This window comes from Equus quagga, chromosome 12, assembly GCF_021613505.1.
Source record: "Equus quagga isolate Etosha38 chromosome 12, UCLA_HA_Equagga_1.0, whole genome shotgun sequence".
Lineage (NCBI taxonomy): Eukaryota > Metazoa > Chordata > Mammalia > Perissodactyla > Equidae > Equus > Equus quagga.
In genome coordinates, this window is record NC_060278.1 from 61,578,270 (window position 1) to 61,598,851 (window position 20,582).

The 20,582-nt window shown below is 38.3% G+C and overlaps 1 protein-coding gene across 1 annotated transcript in view; it reads right to left on the reverse strand.

Annotated features, from left to right (window-relative positions):
* Window positions 1-20,582, reverse strand: part of KDM5B (lysine demethylase 5B) — a 75,279-nt gene that overhangs the window by 29,783 nt on the left and 24,914 nt on the right. Inside the window, exons 2-11 of the mRNA XM_046678139.1 lie at window positions 16,958-17,035; window positions 15,230-15,352; window positions 14,397-14,567; window positions 9,712-9,846; window positions 7,813-7,909; window positions 6,518-6,627; window positions 4,258-4,416; window positions 3,680-3,799; window positions 1,557-1,715; window positions 355-536 (exon numbers count right to left, since the gene is read on the reverse strand). Coding sequence (XP_046534095.1) covers window positions 355-536; window positions 1,557-1,715; window positions 3,680-3,799; window positions 4,258-4,416; window positions 6,518-6,627; window positions 7,813-7,909; window positions 9,712-9,846; window positions 14,397-14,567; window positions 15,230-15,352; window positions 16,958-17,035 — 1,334 coding nt within the window. The remainder of the gene's footprint in view (window positions 1-354; window positions 537-1,556; window positions 1,716-3,679; window positions 3,800-4,257; window positions 4,417-6,517; window positions 6,628-7,812; window positions 7,910-9,711; window positions 9,847-14,396; window positions 14,568-15,229; window positions 15,353-16,957; window positions 17,036-20,582) is intronic.

Below are 20,582 nucleotides of genomic sequence, written 5' to 3' on the forward strand. Positions count from 1 at the left end.
AGCCACCGAATGAGATTTTCCACGGTGACGGTAATGCTCATGTTTTTTAATCTTTCTGTGAGTAAAGACTTCTTTGACAATAGAATAAAAGCTGTCAGAAACGTTATACTTGAAAAATAGCGTGTGCGCCATTTCGAGGGATTCACGTGTTCCCTAGGAAACCTTAAGAACCACTGTCTTAATTTGGTAGGATGCCTGCTCAACAGTAGTGAAAAATCTTTAAGAAAAAGAACAGCTCAGTACTCTTCTGACACAGTCAGGAGACGTATCACAGGTTAAGACATATCTGAGATGAAAAAGAAAGTTTCCCGACCCAATTTACATACTATTCACAGGTTATTTGGAATTTCTCACCAGTGCAGGTAGTTAATTGAATAGCTCCAGTGGTCTTCAATATGCCAGCAGAATGAAGAAAAGCACATTCCTACATACAACCAAGGAAGTTTCATGCCACATATATCAGCAGTAATATGGGCAAGGACAGACTGCTCCATCACAGGCATATTGTTCAAATTCCAACCACTATCAAGATATTCCTAAAAGGAGACAAGCATAAAGGTATAGCTATATCATGCTAACATTTTAGAACTGTGACTGTTGCAAAAACTTGGCTGAAAATAGTATCCTCCAAAATACAAAGGCTGAGGCGGGAGAGAGGGAGGAGAGGCCACTAGGCTGACTTCTTGGATGTCCACATATTAGTTTTGCCCAGCCTTGAGCTTTATAGAAATGGACTCAGCATATACTTTTGTATCTGCCCTTTTCGTTTTGTTTCGTTCTTTGGTGGGGGGCCTCTAAAGCAGTATACACAGTATGAATCCATTTATATAAAGTTCAAAAATAGGCAAACTAATCTACGGTGTTACAAGTCAGGATAGTGGCTGTTCTGAGATAGGGAAGGTAGCGAAGGAGAGAGAACAAAAGGGAAGCTTCTGGGGTACTGGTAAAGTTCTATTTCTTGTACTAGTGCTGGTTACATGGGTGTAGTGTTCAGTTTGTGAAAATTCATCAAGCTGTACACATACGATTATGTACTTTTCTGCGTGTGTTTTACATTTCAAAAATGTTTACCAAAAAAATCTGACTTCCTACTAGGATAGGAATAAAAACCTCCCTAGGAGCTTGCTAGTGTGGAAAATAATAAACTCATAACCACTAAAGGGCAAAGATGACCAGGTCTGGTCCCAATCCCTCGGATTTTCTTTAGAAGAAACCAAAATTTTAGAATCTGAAGGCAAAGGGAGGCACATAATTTTCCCATATCACCACAACTTAGTGGCAGAGTTGTGACTAGAATTCTTCTGTGGGCTCTTTCTACTTTTCTTCAAGTTGTTAAAAATCTGGTAATTAAGGACTGGCTGAAAGTAATCATAAATTACTTTAACTCAACCAAACAGAATTTCAACTAGTAACTCAAGTTCCAAGCTATATTTATTTTTTGCAGAAAGGCTGCTATCAATCCATATTATGCCCTTTAGATCAAGAATATGTTGAATTATCAGCTTTAAATGCAGGTCTCTACCTCAATATATAAGCATCTCACAGCAAGAGCCTACCTCCTCCTCAGGTGAAAGTTTGATTTTCCCGTCACGGACAGGGAAGCCACTGCCAAATTCCTTTGAGGCAATATCAGCTCCATATTCCACTGTGACATCCTCTTCAATAGTGCTTACCAGTCGCCAAAATTCCTTCTCGACCAGTTCTGTGGGAACCATCTGGAAACAAAACAATGAGGAAGAGGAAAAAAGGAATTTTCTCAGACATTCACAAACTGCCTGTGAGCAATCCGTCTAGATAAGCTAAGTGACAGGAATCACAGGATAGCACCCTAAGGAAAAATTGTGCCCATGATGTTCCACAGTAGATCACAGACAGTCCAGATATGAAATTATTTTCCACAAGGAATTTTATAACTAAAAGAGCTAAGAATTGATTAAGAATTCATGTTCCTCTATCACCAACCTGGCCACTACTGTAAAAGGGAGTCAAGGAAAAGCAAAATGCTGACACGTAAAAACTGGGGATATTTTTTTGTTTCAAGGATGTGACACACAGTTTAGGTGACTACTCTACAGTAATAGTTAGCTGTGTTTGAATGATGCTTTACCCTTTGAGATACGTTCAAACACATTATCTGCATCCATCCTTTCATTCTTTTTGCTAAACTTGGCTGAGAGTAATGTAGGCAACCATGATGAAAAAGACAGTGCAGAAAATGATCAAAAACAGCAATTACTTCGTAACAGCATGCACTAATAACATAAAGAGCCACCAGACTCATTGTCTAGGATCTGTTGTTAATGTGATGCAAATCCAGAGGCAGGTAATCCAAAAGCCTATCCATCAAAGTCCTCATCTTTTAAGTAAAATAAAAAGCCAATCACAGATAGAAGAGGTCTTCTGCGAGTCACCAGGACTGGTTAAGCAAACACATGGGGAAATAATATAATGCATGAGGGGTCAAAACAATGGAAAATTTGGGGCCGGCCCAGTGGCGTGGTAGTTAAGTTCACATGCTCCACTTCAGCTGCCCTGGTTTGCAGGTTCAGAACCCAGGCACGGACCTAATACCACTCGTCAAGCCACACTATGGCAGCATCCCACATAAAATAGAGGAAGACTGGCACAGATCTTAGCTCAGGGCAAATCTTCCCCAAGCAAAAAGCGGAAGATTGGCAACAGATATTAACTCGGGGCCCATCTTCCTCACAAAAAAAAACACTGAAAATTCAAATGGAGTATTACTTGAATTTATAAGCCCATTAAATAAGCAGTTTGTTTGGGTTTTTTGCTGAGGAAGATTCATCCTGAGCTAACATCTGTTGCCAATCTTCCTCTTTCTGCTTGAGGAAGATTCATCCCCAATCTTCCTCTATTTTGTATACGGGTCGCTGCCAAAGCAGAGCACACCAAACTTAACCACTAAGCCATCAGGTGAGCCCCCCAATAAGCAAACACTTTAAGTAACTTTACAGCTAATATTAGTGATATTAAGGAAAAACACGTTCACTCATACATTGCTGGGGTCCCATAAATGATACAGCTATTATCTATTATTAACTATTTCTGGGGAAAGAATGGACACACACTCTCATCTGATCTCAGTATTCATCCCAAGAAAAGAATCCAACTAAAAAGATCTACATGCATCAAGTGTTTGCTATAGCACTTTGTTAGCAGTGAGAAAAAACACAGCTTATATATCCAGAATTACAGCAGAAAACCATTTAATTTTGATGTACTCATCTGATGGAATATTAAATGCTGAATGAAACATGCTTATACTTCTAAGAGAATAAAGGAGAATGTAAAATGAACTCATCCAAAAGTTTACAATACTAACTTATGATAACATGACAATATATAAACATGTTCCCAATTCACAGCACACTGATTGGCACATAGTTTGAGCTGAAAGGATTACTGGTGATTTTCTTTATTGGTATTGTTACTGTTGCTGTACAATCTGTGTGGAAAAGCTTATCTTTACAGAAATGAATTGAAAAATTAGAATGCATTTTAAAGTACTGTGGAATTTTAACACCACTAAACAAATTAAAGGTTTCATTGTGCATGATAATGACTATTAGAGATAACCGCCAACTCAAATTTGTCTTCAGATACACCTTTCTCCAAAAGTTACTAAAATCCTAAATCAAAGCAGTACGTATGTACATACATGGACTGGCATGTTGAAGTAATCAGATTTGAACGCATCTGCCATTTCCCCAAAAGTACGGAGAGTATAGTCCCTGGCTGCTTGTTCAAAGCCAAATGCTTCTTGTGGCTTACTACATTCCTGGGGAGCAAAAAAAGAAAGAAAAGTAAAAAAGAGAAAAAACACTTTTTATTATATATATATTTGTTTATATTTCATTTATTTATATATGTGTGTATATATAGATTACTAAAATTACTTAGGTGGTGTAATTCCATTTAAAATGCCAAAACATTGACAATGGTTATCTATGGATTGTGAAATCCTATGTCTATCTTTTAAGTCATTCAGTGTTTAAGAATTTTTGCAAAGAGCATGCAGCGCTTTTTCAAACGAAAAAATTTTTTACCTATACTTAGCGCTGCCTCTTAGCGCTGCATAGCTGTGGAACTCAGTTCCAAGACCTCCTTCTTATTCAGGTTCAGCCTAGTTTTTTTCATGGGCCTCATTATTATGAATTAACAAATCTAAAACCCAAAGGCAAAAAAAAAATATTCTGAAGGGAATTTTCTAAAGCTATTTCTGCCATTAATTCTTACCTGAGCCAAACACTTAGGACACCTCCAGTCTCCCTTGGGAACATCATGGAGTGGTGGGATCAAGCAAAAGGTATGGTAACTGTCATCACACCCATCACACAAGAGAAGCCGGTCCTCATCGTTGCCACTGCCACATAAAAGGCAGACATACAGGTCCACCTGTAGCAAAGAAAATGGGTACAAAACAAAGGGACATGAGCTACTATTTGATTTTGTGAAATTCTAAGAATGAAATGGATCTGAGGCATAATCTAGTCTCTCCACCCTGCTTCAAATGGAAAAATGCTTCACCCTCTATAAGGAATATTTTAAAGATTTTATTTTTTTCCTTTTTCTCCCCAAAGCCCCCCGGTACATAGTTGTGTATTTTTAGTTGTGGGTCCTTCTAGTTGTGACATGTGGGACATCGCCTCAGCGTGGCCTGACGAGCGGTGCCACGTCTGCACCCAGGATCCGAACCAGCGAAACCCTGGGCCGCCGAAGTAGAGCACGTGAACTTAACGATTCAGCCATGGGGCCGGCCCCAATATAAGGAATATTTTAAATAAAAATGCTTCACCTTCTGTAAGAGATATTTCATAATACCTAATGCATTCCCAGCTCTAAAGTGTGATCTCCAAGCTTTCTCAATTGTGTGTTTTAATTAAAGTTTGGTACTTAAATATCCAGCTTTCAGTAGATTAGAAAGATAGTCTTCTAGAAGAATAAGACGTTAGGTAATAAATTATCAGCCTAACCAAAACCAGAATTTATAAAGAACTTCAATTTGGCTATGTTTAAAAGGAAAGAAAGGGGCCGGCCCCATGGCCGAGTGGTTAAGTTCGCACGCTCTGCTGCGGCGGCCCAGGGTTTCGCCGGTTGGGATCCTGGGCGAGCACATGGCACTGCTCATCAGGTCACGGTGAGGCGGTATCCCACATGCCACAACTAGAAGGACCCACAACTAAAAAATATACAACTCTGTACTGGGGGTATTTGAGGGAGAAGCAGCAGAAAAGAAAAGAAAAAAAAAGATTGGCAACCGTTGTTAGCTCAGGTGCCAATCTTAAAAAGAAAAAGGCAAGAAAAACTGTTTTAAGTTAATTAGCCACATTAAATTACCATTTTATAGTCTAATTAAAGAGTCATGGTTAAGAAGTTCCCCAAATACACAGTGATTAAAATAGTCATTACCTGTTGTGGGTTGAATTGTGTTCCCCCAAAATTCCTATCTTGAAGTCATAAGCCCTAGTACCTCAGAATGTGACTGTATTTGGAAAAAGAGTCTTTAAATAGATAATTAATTAAAATAACATGAGGTCTTTAGGGTGTGCCCTAAACCAATAAGACTAATGTTCTCATAAGAGGAAGAGCTTAGGACACAGATACGGACAGAGGTAAGCCATGTGAAGACATAGGGAGAAACCATCTACAAGCCAAGGAGAGAGGGACTCAGGAAAAAACACTATGGACACCTTGATCTCAGAATTCTAGCCTCCAGAACTGTGGGAGGATAAATTTCTGTTCAAGCCACTCAGTCTGTGGTACTTTGTTGTGGCAGCCCTAGCAAACCAATACATTACCCAATAATAGAAAGCTAAGGGAATCTCACTTTGTCATAGTCTTTTTATTGTAGTAAACAAAAACCTGGGCTCTGTCAGCTTTTGATAATACTTTTTTTGGTTCGTGGAGGGAATGGGAAATGGTATTTATGAAGAGAAGATTTAATTGGAATAATTTCAAATTCCAAGATAAAAAGCACTCTTATCAAGCTACTCATTGGGCTCTCAGAGAGGGCAAAGAAGAAAAGCAACTGGATCCTCTCTAATGCTCTCAAGCTTGACTTTAAGTTTCCATGTGAATAAACGGCTGCCCAGTCCTCCACACTCTGCTGGGTCCTCGCCTCGAGGCCCCACTCCTTCTTTTTCCTTTTCTTTTCCTTCCTTGTGGGAAAGCTGGAAAGCATCAACTTAAATTCTGATCTAGCCTTCAGCTCATCCGGAGGGGCCAGTGCTTTATGAAAACTCTGTATACGATCCAGGTCACCATCATTTGGTGCTACACTGAATGTACTCAAGAAAAACAGCTGTCAATGCCCCTCAGATGTTACTTCTATCTTCATGATGCATTTGTGTATTTCCTCAATTATAAACTGATCCTATAACTTGACTAGACAAGGTCTTTTCACTATCAGACACTAAGTTAGCAGTCCTAAGAAAGGAACAAAAGTATAAACTGAGGGAGGCGGAGGAAGGGGCGCGGGGGTTAGCTTCCAACTCACAGCATTGGTAGTTTTTTTAGATCGGCTCTTAGGTTTTTCCTTTTCACTTTCTACAATATACTCTTTCTTCTCAATGGGTTCTTGCTTGATGTTGCTTTTCATTTCTTTCTCTGTAAGAAGCAATCCACATTAGCTCTTTCTGTACTCAGCTTTTCTCAGCTTCCTCCCTCCCAAGGTACACACTGGACACAAACCACTTTGTGTTTCATTTTAGCAGCAGCAGCACCCAATGTTATCACTATGTTCAAGGGCTCAGTGCTGATTACTTCATGATAAAATGCAAACTCTCACATCATTTAGACTCCAAGATGTGGGTACTTCTGGAGATGCTGCTCAGGTTTCCATGCTTTTAAAATAGGTGCTGAAGACACAGTCTTCTTAAGACGACAACATACACTGATGAAAGCAAGTTTTTCTTCATTTTGACTGTGAGAGACTGACAACTCACCAACTGCTCCTCTTCCACATTACAGACTATCTGTCCCATGATCTACGATTATTTACCTCTCCAAGTTCCTGGTTCCAAAGACTGAGAATTTTGGCCAAAACGCTGGCTATCAATTAATGAACTGTCCTGTGGTACGTATCATGCTAAACGCTTTCCATACATTAATTAATCTTTTGCAACAAATCCATTTCAAAGATAAGGAAACCGACATTAAAAGAAGTCAAGAAATATCTCTCAAGTCATACAACTAAATCTGAACCAGGATTCAGATTCAGATCTGTATTTTTAAAAATCAGTCTACTTTCCACTACATTGTGCTGCCCTTCCACTAACTCACCAATCACCAAGAAGCGCCAATTTTAATAACTTCATTTGCATGTGCCTGCCTATATGGATATAGGATTTCTCTTAACAGAGTCCCAAACCAGTGACTGACATCAAGCAATAAACAAGCAAGCAATTATGAACTAAAATTCAGATTCAGAAAGTAAGTCTGCCTGTTGTGTCTGAAATAAACCTATCACACACTCAGTAAAAGGCATCTATGCTTTTCACAAATCACTTCTTTTCTATGAATGCTACTGAATCAAATTTCAAAGTAGCAACTAGTGACAGTTAAGAAACTAAATCACATTTCTAACAGTCATATAGTCATCTGTTTTCCTCTCCTACTGGTAACTCAACTATGAGAACAAGGACATTAATATATCACAATTTTATTTCTCAAGGCCCAACCCCTTGACTAGTATGCAACAGCTGCTCAAATGTTCTCTTAATTAATAAATGAATAATTATTTTTTATTACTTATTGTTTACTTCTTCCCTATTTGTGGATAAACTTTCTTACCATTTTCACATTTTGGAGTAGGACAACCCATTCGACGTCTCAGGTTATGAGTTCTGGCTTCTGTTGTCTCTTCCAGCTCTATTTTAATATTCATGGCCTTTAAAAAAATTGTCATATACATGAATATTTCCTTTAAAAAGAAAGAAAACTTCTAAAATCCAATTTGAATCTCAAGGTGACTATAATCTTATAAATCATCTCTATTGATAAGCATTCAAAACATACTTCTCTCTCCCCTTACAGGAGAGAGCTCACTTACAATTATTATTCAAGGAATGAATGAGAAATCTTAGAAGTTGCAAGGGTATTCTCCATTTCAATAGGTAAAAAAATAGGGAAAAGTCAAAGGATCAGGAACAAATTATGGAAGTGTTACTACTCAAACTGGGAAAAGCTTTTATTCTCCTTCTAGAAGCTTCTCAGTTCTCATCTATACATCTTAGACTTTATTCAGTCATCACTAAGCCAAATCATAAAGTTATATACATATCATAATTTCATTAGCCTGTAAGAGTTTGCTAGCTTCTTCCAAAGTCTGCCAGCACTGATGAAAAACTCAGCTTCCACAATTATTTTCTATTGATTCTTTCAGTAAAGTGTTATTACAAACTACTCTTCTAACAACACTAAATTGTTAAGGATTCCCTTATCATTGAGGGCATCTAAAGCCAGTCTCAGTTTCCATTGTTTCTTGAAGTGCTAATACTTACTAGTAAAGCAAAACAAGTTTTGGAGTCTGTAACACTTCAGTATCTGTGGAACTATACTTCGTCATTTTTCCCTGCACATATATTCAAGATGTCCACTGCTAAAAGAATTTCTTTCGAGGAGACATCATCATGATTATACGTCATCAAGGCAAACCTAGGCACCCCCAGCATTAGGGCATGTCTTACACATTTAAAGATCAAACAAGAATTGTTTCTTAGACTAGTGAACTTGAAGCATGCTTATGGGGCTTCAAACAGCCGTATTTTTCCATTCTGAGGAAGCCTCAATTCAGAAAAATGGAGTCACTAGATTTTTTCATAGCGCCAAATTCCCAAGTGAAAGACAATTCCCTTATTTATCCATCTCCTCAGAAAACAAAAAGGCTTATTTTTCTTCATCCTCACCAATAATTATTAAATAACGACAGATTGATTTAGAAACCCAATTAAGGCAATGAGACTTCCCAGCTCTAAATTGTCCCTAATATATTAATTCCTATATAGGAATTCCTAATTCCTAACATATGCCCATCAAGCAAGGCAGGAACCCAGAACCTTCGCATCTCTGAATAGGAACAAGGTAACTGGGAAAAGATTCTTCTCCCTTTCCCAGGGGACACCTGTCAGAGCAGAAAAATCTTAAAAAGAAAACTGTCCTTCGTATCAGTCTTTCACTCCATCCTGATCTTCCCTCAAGTTTTACCTTCATCTTATATATTCAGTGCCCCCACCAACATGCTGCCTGATTATTTTCTGTCTTAGAATAAATGTTTGCCATAGACTCCATACTCGTTTTTAGGAAGCCAGAGAAAAACAGGTTTCATTATCTTCTAACCTCTATATTTAAAAAATTATTCTTTTCTGCAAAAATCTCCTCAGTTTCATATCTCCTAGTCTTAACTTCATGGGGGTAACAGGCAAACCAAACACCACCACAATGATGGCCTCCTCTTCCTAAGGCTCTGAATGGTAATAGTTAAGAAGCTGTCTGTCCAGACACCATAAACGTCTTCGATTCCTTATATTCCTTTGACAGCACAATTTGCCCAAGTGTAAAAGTTAGAATACACACAGCATCCCTCTGAGAGGGTAACAAGGTTCAAAGCTATGAAAAGTATACACGTAAGACAAATCCAGTGTCAGACAGACATTAGTACTAGGGCTCGGGAATGCTGTCTGATCATCTCACCTCTGCTCTCATGCGTTTTGCTCGTCGGGCTGGGGGGCATGTTTCCAAAGGCTGCACAGACTGCCTCTGGGGAATATCGTGGGGTTTGTACTCCTTGTCCTTTGTGTCTGTGGTCAGGCTTGGCTTCTGCAGACACTAGAAATAAAATACAATTGTACTGATGGATTTCTCTCTTTTGTTAATCTTAGAGAATTTCACTGGATTTGTGCAAGGTATATTTTACAATTATTTACACAGATACATAACAGGTCAGCAATTTTTAAAATCTAAATGAACACAAAAATAAGTCTGTGGGGCTCGCCCCATGGCCGAGTGGCGCGCTCCACTGCAGGCGGCCCAGTGTTTCGTTGGTTCAAATCCTGGGTGCGGACAATGGCACTGCTCGTCAAACCACGCTGAGGCAGCGTCCCACATACCACAACTAGGAGGACCCACAACGAAGAATATGCAACTATGTACCGGGGGGCTTTGGGGAGAAAAAGAAAAAAAATAAAATCTTAAAAATAAAAAAAATAAAAATAAAAAAAAAAAAGTCTGCAGTTACCAATCTATCACACCCACACTAGCTTAAAAAATACTTTCAGCAGGTGAATGGTGCTGCTTAAATTTATTTAATTGTTGATGTCATCAGATTACAATAGGCCACAGCAGGCTCCAGGCACACCCAATGAGCAGCTGCAATTCTCCCCTGCTTGAAACTGTCAATTAATTGAAGACTCAATCTGTTAGGAAGGCCCTTTATAAGTTCCCCAAATAACCTTCCATATTAAACATATCTCATTTTTTAAAAAGTGTTTAGAAGTAATAAAATAGGGAATCTAATAGGTTTTCTAAATTTGACAATCCTATAGTTTTAAACCTAACTAACAATGTTCTGTTATCCAAAGATATCATCTGAGTTGAGAAAAAAAGTCATTCGACTATTCTCCCTTATTAGTTCGACATATTCTCCCATTTACTTCAACATATTCCCACAAAGTCTAACTCAGAAGGCCAAAGCTAATAGGTAGCCCACAGCAATAACTTTGGTGCTGATCAGACAAGAGTCTCTTCTTGCTTTGATTTTTCTTTTTAGTTTGATTCTAAGCTGGCTGAAAGAGGGTATCTAATGCTAATACACCAAAACAGAGTGACAACAAAACATCAGCACTGAATCCAATAGGAACTTCAAGTAAGTACTACTCCTTCAGAAGAGGACATACATACATCACAAGAAGCATCTTTAAAAGCAGGTTCCAAAATGTAATACTCAGGGTATATTATATCGTCTATACTTGGAATAAGATACATTGAAATAACAACCTTCTAGAACTCTTGGCTCTTTGGGCACCATTACTACCAGACAGTCTCACTAACAAGACTGGCTCCTTCCTCATAACATTTAAAGAAAGAATCCAGAAAATGGGGGAAGGATAAAAGAAAATATAGAACAACCACCTAACAAAATCTACTTCTAACATTTAAGAAATACGATATACTATAAAGATACTTCATAAGTAATGAATTTACCACTGGTACAACAACTTACAAATATTAAATATTCTGCTCATTCTAATTAAACCTATACATCGATATGATCTGGAAATGTTAACTTAATTAGTAAGGGATATCACTCTCCATTCTGTAAATAAGTCCTCCATTGAACATTTAGAGTATGTTGAATGAAATCATGCAGATGGGAATAAAACCTGTCCATCATCTAAATTAACTTCTTTTAATGTATTATATGAACTTTCTGTTTGAGACCTAACAGTATGTGTGACTGTGGAGACATAAATTGAGCTGAATGACAAATTTTATTAAGTGGATCATCAGAAATGCAGATATTATATATGTGGTCCCTATCTCCGACTAGTCTAAATGTTTCCATAATCTATGGTCTGCTTGGTTCTATAAGGATGTTAGAGGCTTTTAAAATCAAGCTCAGAAGCTTTTCAGAATACATATGAAGAGCTTTATTATTTTTTTCCAAACCTCAGTTCAAAACACATACCTGAGGTGTTTGTTTTATATCTAATGCTATCAGGTACAGATTCATTAATTTTAACCTTTGAGAAACTGGGTTGCTTTCAAGTTTTGGCAATTACGAATAATACAGCTGCTTTTTTTTAATAAAGCTGCACATCCATGTGCAGGCTTTTGTGTGGACGTAAGTTTTCAACTCCTCTGGGTAAACACCAAGGAATATGATTGCTGGATTGTACAGCAAGGTAAGAGTATGTTTAATTTTCTAAGAAAGCACCAAACTGTCTCCCAAAGTGGCTGTACCATTTTGGTTCCCACCAACAATGAAAGAGTTCCTGTTGCTCCACATCCTTGCCAGCATTTGGTTTTGTTAGTGTTCTGGATTTTGGCCATTCTAGTAGGTGTGTAGTGGTATCTCATTGCTGTTTCCCATTCTTGTTTAAAACATATGTATTCCAATTCTCATTTCCTCTAAAAATTATTTTCAAAACTAAACAGGCATAAAAATTTACATACAAAAGAACGCCCATCATAGTATTAAAATTAAAAAAAAAATGGAGCCAACCTAAAAATCAAAAATCAAGGAGAAATCAAGGTCTGGCAATAAAAATGGAATGCCACAGAGTCATTAAAAACTCTATCTTCAAAAATATTAAATGACATAGCAAATGCTCATGATATGTTAAGTAGGAAAAAAGCAAGCTACAATACTGCATATGAAGAAGACACTCCCAATTTGCGTACATATGCATAAAGATAACCTTGGAAAAAAAAAAAAAAACAGGTAAGAGGATTAAGAGTGATTTTATTTTCATCATGCTTTCCTTTGTTAGTTTGTGGGGTTTTGTGTTTTTTGAGGAAGATTAGCCCTGAGCTAACATCTGCTGTCACTCCTCCTCTCTTGCTGAGGAAGACTGGCCCTGAGCTAACATCCATGCCCATCTTCTCTACTTTACATGTGGGACACCCACCACGGCACGGTCTGCCAAGCAGTGCCATGTCCGCACCCAGGATCCAAACTGGTGAACCCTCGGCTGCTGAAGTGGAACCTGTGCCCCTGATTGCTGTGCCACCGGGCTTGGCCCCATGGGGGGTTTTTTTTGGTGAGGAAGATTGGCCCTGAGGTAGTATCTGTTGCCAATCTTCCTCTTTTTGCTTGAGGAAGATCTTTGCTGAGTTAACATCTGTGCCCATCTTCCTCGATTCTGTATGTGGGACACCACCACAGCATGACTTAACGAGTGGTGTGTAGGAGGTACATGCTGGGATCCGAACCCACGAACCTGGGCCCACAAAGCAGAGAGCAGAACTTCACCACCACGCCACAGGCTTGCCCCTTTCCTTTGTTTTGAAACTTTTCACAGTGAATAGATATCAGTGCCTAGAACATGCTTGGCACATAGGCGGCCCCTCAACAGATATTTATCTGTGCTGTGGATGTAATGCTTGTAAAGGGTATCTTTAAATACCTGTTCTTTTCAGACTCCGTATAAATGTTTACATGTTTTTCAACTATGAAACTACACTGCCCCTCTGAAGATGGAGACGAGGTGTTTCTAAAATGTCGCAAGCCATAAAACAGGGAGATTCTCTCTTTCCCTTTATTCACTGTAACTCCCATACAGAGAAAGAAGGTCAATAAGGGGAAAATCTATTGTGGACAACTAGATCTCTAAGTCTGATTCTAAAACAGAGGCATAAAGGTTCCACATACAGCATTCTAAACAATTTCATCCACAGGCTCATTAAACAGTCACACAACATACATTAAAAAAAAAACAAAAAACAAAAAAAGAACCCCTCAACTTTCTGAATATTAGATTTGTTATATTTTTCTAGACTGAAAAGAAAACTCACCTGGAATCAAGAAGAAGAGAGGGAAGAAAAACACAATGCTACAAAAATCTTTAGGATTTAAGCATTACAGATGGTATATCTATAATATCAAGACAGAGTTCTGATTAGCAGTTTACCCTCTGAAACTCTATCATCTTCCTACCCCTCTATAGCGCAGTGACAATTCTTAAAATTATAGGGCTCACTACTCTAAGAGTAACTAAAAAGGTGTAAATGAAGTATGACATTCTTCTTTCTACCAGGGCCCTGAAATAAGTGGGAGGTTTTTCTCATATTGTTTTACTTTAATAAGAACAAAAGTTTTTATCTGAACATTTTGGCAAGTACCATCTTTGTAAGGAAACAAACATGGCTGCACAGAAACTATCAGAAAAGGGATCCCTCAATTTTCCAGCATTATTAAATCCCTCAACCTTTACCAATATCAACATTCCATCTGAAAATCTCCTTGGAGATCTCAGCTGGCAAAAGAGAACTAGAAGACAAGTATTTCACATCTTGTACCTTCATGTGACAACTAGGAATACACTTTAAATAGTAAATGAATGCAAAAGCATAACCCATAAAAGTAGATAATAACCAACTCCTTGTTGTAAGGAAGAAACATCTATAGCGAAGTTGATATAGATTTCAGCTTTTGACAGCAAAAAGGTTATTTCCTCTACAGTCTCATTCATTCTAAAAACAAACTTTTAAGTATGGCTGCTCTCAAAACAGAACAACCAAAACATCAGAGGAAAAATTGACCAAAGTCTTCTAACCAATGTCCTTCACACATAATAAAGGCTTTTTCATTCCCCCTAAAACACAGTGTACCAATAAGCAGTGAAGTAAAACAGGTTAAGCCTGGCCCCAATACTCACTCTCAAACTGTCTCCAGACAGGAATAAGTTGTAGGGGTTGAGGATTCGCTCATAATGCCCTCTGATATGGGAACCGACAGCTTTGCCAGGAGCAAAACCCATCTTGGTGGCAATTTTGGTCCACTTTCTATCCTTGCAAACCACTGCAAATCCACCTTCTTCTGCAACTAACTGTTAAATAAAATGGCAAAAGAAATGAGACACACCTATGGGGAAATTACTTCTAAATCCATCGTGCCTAGGTATGTAACTCCAAGACCTAAACGTTCTTGGCTGTGGTAATCTTTTAAAAATACACTTTCCAAGTCAAAAGAAAATATACATGTACTATTACTTTTATGCTAGAAAATTAAAATTGCTTTCGGCAGCAAAAACATTTTTCTACTCCCCAAAAGCTACTTCTGAGTTCCCCAAAGCAGTCAAGATTTTCTGGAAGGAAGAACTAGATTAACAATTAAATCTCTAATAAAGAAAGCATCCTAGTACTTAGTCCAACCCAATGATCCTTAAAAATCTCCATGAGATAAGGAGTAGGCGGGATGGTGGTATGTTTGGTGGAAAGTATGCAGGCTTCAGATTGAAGTGAACCTTAAGTTAAGGTACTGAATTATGACACAGTCTTTTCAGCTTGGTCAATTTTCTCCCTGAGCCTCAACTGTCTTATCTGTAATAAAATAGAAAGGAGTATCTTACAAGACTACAAGACTTACAAGACTGAACAGAAAATTTCTTTTCACATATTTCAAACACTAAGTTTCTTCGTAAGGCAAAGAAGATCAAATTCATGCTATCAGAAAGATTATTAAATGAGAGAGATGGGCATTAGCCTTTACCTTATTAAGTTGAAATAAGTCCAAGATCTTCCTCTCCACATGTGGAATTTTCAGAGTACTACCCTGTAACTCCCAGTACTTTGCAATCTGGTCCAAGAAATTCAATTTTACACGAGTCTGAGCCTAAATGACAAAGAATTGAGTTTTAATCTTACCTAGCTTATTTTAAAGTTCTTGCCTATTACCTGTGCATGTGGTATTTTCATTCTGAGAATAATTTAAGTGCAATGCCACTTCCCAATTCAAGAGAGAAGCTGCCAAAAACATACAAAATAAAGCTGGTCAAATAATTATACGTTAACGCAACAAAAACTTAATTTAGCCAATACCACGTGCCAAGCTAGGAGTTAAACACTCAGTAAGCCTCCCATAACATAAGCAGGAACTCTGAAAGATGCTTCATTTAAGAAGTACTATAAGCAGAATTTTGTGTTATTCGTTAAAACTATCTGACAAGCAAGCTTCTGGACGCCTCCCTTGGTCTTTTTACAATTAGGGTATTTTATTGTTTTTTTGTGAGTGTGAGGAAGACTGTCCCTGAGCTAACATCTCTGCCAATTTTCCTCTATTCTGTATGTGGCATGCCGCCACAGCACAGCTTGATGAGTGGTGTGTAGGTCTGCACCCGAGATCCGAACTGGCAAACCCCAGGCTGTCCAAGAAGAGTACACAAACTTAACCGCTACGCCGCGGGGCCAGTCTCTACAATTTGGATATTTTAAAGGCCTGTCTGTGCTCCCCAAGTACCAATTTCCTTATTTGCTGAATCACAAATCTAAAAACAGGTTTACAATAGTGATTCTATATCAATTTTCTTAAGTCCTGATAGCATAAAGATAACAGGAAATCAGGGAAACTTTCTAAAGGGTATTCCTTTAACAGATTATTTCTATCATCTACAAGTCATTTAAAAATTGTTGTCATTTTTCTCTCCCCTCCTTGTAAAATATAAGTCAGATGGTTTTAGAAGTTTTATCTTGCACAAGACCAAAACTGAGATCAATGTCCAGATGTTCCCAACCACATTCTAAGACCTCAAAATTAGTACCCATCTCCTATCTTTCAAGCTTAACTCAAAAATACATTGAAATACTTGAAAATACAGACACTAAATGCTACTACCACCAATGACAACAGAATTCCAGTGAATATATGTTCCATTTAAGTTGAAAATATTTGGTTTAGTATAGAAAAACAAAATATGGTTCAACACGAAAATCAGAATAGCAAAACATTAATGTAAACAACCTACCTCTATGTTACCAATAACCAAGCCTTATTCACCTTATGCTTTAGGATTTCAGTAAAGACTGAAGAAACACTACCTCTTTTCTAGAGAATCCTCTGTATTCCTCACTCCTCCTCGGGAAATTAAAGTACCTTATTAAATCTAAGTGAAGTTATATATTTGGAAGAAAAGTAAAGCTGGAGAAGCTTTTCGATTGGATGGTTCTCAAAGTACATCCCTTTCAAGACCTAAATTCTAGTAACTGCCACCTAAATTTCATAAGGATTTAAATGAATTAACTGGCCAAAAACGATTGGCAAAATTAAGAGTTTTTACTGAAATTTGGTTTCCTGCAAAGGCCTTATTGCCATTTGTTTTACCTTGATTATCAATTACTGGCAATATTTTAGCTTCACTAAAACCACTAGATTTGTGACAGAACCTCTTCAAAGAAGGTTCCTCCAGAATACAGGCAACCAGAATAGTAGTTAAGACATTACCTCCAATTCATTCAGCCTCTGGATACGTGGAGTAAAATGAAGTTTGTCAACATCACATGCAAATGGTGGCTGCCAATCCTAGTGGAGAAGCAAAAGCTTTTATTAGAAGAATTTAATAATCCCAACATTTAAAAAATTGTTTTATGATGAAAACTCCAGTTAAGTGTGTATCATCTCTAACCACTCAAACAAAACAGAACATAGGGTAATAGTTTCTCAACCTTTACTCTACCAGAACAGCAGAATGTGTATAACCACCCTTACCCAAATAAATGATATATCCTGCAGACACCCCTAACTCACATCCTTCCAATCGAGCACTGTCACTGAGCCTCAACCTCTACTGTAAAATCAATGACCTGGGCAAAAAAGACTTTGATTCCTCTATTCCATAGAAATACCCCTCTTTTTACACAATAGCTATATGTAATAATGTCAAGTTATCTGCAAACTATGTTTACACACGTAACCTTCTAGTTACATCAACTTTTACTATAAAATTGAGGATAAGTTCTTCTGTGGAGGGAAAAGAAAAAAACTGACAACCAAAACCAATTTTAAAAATCATCCTTGGGGCTGGCCCCATGGCTGGGTGGTTTAGTTCATGCACTCCGCATCGGTGGCCCAGGGTTTCACCAGTTCAGATCCTGGCCACAGACATGGCACTGCTCATCAGGCCATGCTGTGGTGGCATCCCACATAGCACAACCAGAGGCACCCACAACTAGAATATACAACTGTGTACTGCGAGCATTTGGGAAGAAGGAGGGAAAAAAAAAAAAGATTCGCATCTGACCTAACAACTGTTGCCAATCAAAAAATGACCATCATCCTTGGAGTGACATCAGCATAATGGTGGAATAAGCTCTTGCCTTAGACTCCCTCCCCAAGACATAACGAAAAGGACATTCATAAACCAACAGAGGACATTTGCACAACACAACAGACATCAGAGAGACCCACGCACCCACACGTCTGAAGGTGGAGGTGCTGGACCCCTGGCAGGAAGTGGAAGGAGGTAAGGGCATCTCCTGTCCCACCTCAATGGCAGCAATCCAGAGTGTGGACTGTGCACAGCTCTGAAAAAAGAGGCAGGAGGGGTGGCTCTCCACAGCAACACCCACCCTCTCCAAGTTCCCTCACAATCCATGGGAAAGCTTCACACAGAGGAGACTAAGCTATTGGGGGGTGTCTTCATGAAGCCAGCACCCTAAGAGAGCAGATAGGGAGGGCAGAGTGAGACACCCCCGGGATCATGCAGGTGAAAGAAGGCACCCCGCCCCCCACCCGGCACCCCAGCTCAGCCAGGCAGCCAGAGCACCTGCACACAGGTTAGAAAAGCAGCAGCTGTGACCAAGTGAACCGGTAATCGCAGACAGGCCCTGTCAGCATAGATTCCAAAGGACAGGCACAGACGCCAGGGATCACTATGGGCTCAGAATACACAGTTTCTGACACCTCCCCCCAGTGGTGGGAGGTGGAAGTTGTGACCAGATACTATCACTGTGAAGGCACAAACCCATGGCACCAAACAGTACAAAGAAATACATTAACACTCCAGACCAGAAGGAAAATGACAAGCACCCAGAAATCAACCCTGAAGGCACAGATATTTACAATCTAAATGACAGAGAATTCAAAATAGCTATCATAAAAAGACTCAATGAGTTACAAGAAAATACAGATAGACACTTCGAGGAAATCAGGAACAATATTAATAAACAAGGGAATTCCTTACAAAACAGACTGAAACTGTAAAGAAAAACCAATGAGAAATGTTGAAGATAAAAAACACTATGGATAAGATAAGGAAAAATCTAGACCCCCTGAATAATAGAACTGATATTATAGAGGACAGAATTAGCAGTCCGGAGGAAGAAATATAAAAATGCTTCAGATAGAGGAGGAGAGAAATGAAGAAATTCAGGAAATATCCAACTCAATTAAGAAATGCAACATAAGGATAACACGCATTTCAGAGGGAGAATGGAGCCAAAAACTTGTTCAAAAAAATAGTAGCTGAAAACTTCCCAAACCTAGGGAGCAAACTGGAAATACACATAAAGAAGCTAATAAAACTCCTAATTATGTCAATGTAAAAAGACCTTCTCCAAGGCTTATAGTAGTAAAGCTAGCAAAAGTCAATGACAAAGTAAAAATATTAAGGGCAGCAAGACAGAAGAAAATAACTTACAAAGGAACCCCTATCAGGCTTTCAGTGGATTTCTCAGCATAAACCATACAGGCTAGGAGAGAGTGTAATGATATATTAAAAATCCTGAAAGACAAAAACTTTCAGCCAAGAATACTCTATCCAGCAAAAGTATCCTTCAAATATGATGGAGAAATAAAAACTTTCCTAGATAAATAACAGCTAAGGGAGTTCATTGCCACAAGACCCCTCCACTACAAGAAATGCTCAAGAAAGTCCTCATACCTGAAAAGAAATGGTGGGTAGGGAGGGGTGTTTACAAAGCCTTGAGCAAGGAGATAAATGGGCAGGGAAAATCAGAAAATTCCAGCTCTCTATCAGAACAGGCTAGCAAACAATTATAACAATAAAGATAAAGGGAAGGAGAACATAAAAAAAAAATAAATCTCACCATTTTAACCACAAACTCACAACACAAGATGGACTAACTTATGACAACAACAACTTAAAGGGGAAGAGGCATGAAATGGAACCAGCTTAGTCTAAGGAAATAAGAGGATATCAGAAAATGGACTATCTCATCTACAAGATTTTTTATACAAACCTCATGGTAACCACTAAAATAATCAAAACAGAGACACAAATGATTAAATAAGAGAAAAGTGAGAAAACCATAACAGAGAACTACCAAACTGAATTGACAGTCCAAAATACATGGGACAAAAAACAAGGGAAATGCAGAACCACAGGAAAACGAGTGACAAAATGATAGCATTAAACCCTCATATATCAATAATCACTCTAAATGTAAATGGATTGAATTCTCCAAAGAAATAACACACAGTGGTGGGATGGATTAAAGAACAAGACCCAAGAATATGCTGCCTTCTGGAAACAAGACACATCTCAGCTCTAAAGATAAACACAGGCTTAGAGGGAAGGGATGGAAAAGGATACTCCAAGTTAACAGCAAACAAAAGAAAGCAGGTGTTGTCATACTTATATCAGACAAAGTAGACTTCAAGATAAAACAGGAAATGAGAGACAAAGAGGGGCAGTATATAATGATAAAAAAGGGATTCTCCATCAAGAAGACATAATACTTATAAACATATATGCACCCAACACAGGAGCACCAGAGTACATAAAGCAACTATTAATAAATCTAAAAGGCGATAACAAGATAACAAGACAATAACAGTAGGGGACCTTAACACCCCACTTACATCAATGGATAGATCATCCAGACAGAAAGTCAACAGGGAAACAGTGGAATTAAATGAAAAACTAGACCAGATGGGCTTAATAGACATATATAGAACACTCCATCCAAAAACAGAATAAACATTCTTCTCAAGTGCGCATGGAACATTCTCAACAATAGACAATATTCTGGGGAAAAAGGCAGGCCTCAGTAAGTGTAAGAAGACTGAAATCATATCAAGCATCTTTTCCAACGATAATGCTATGAAA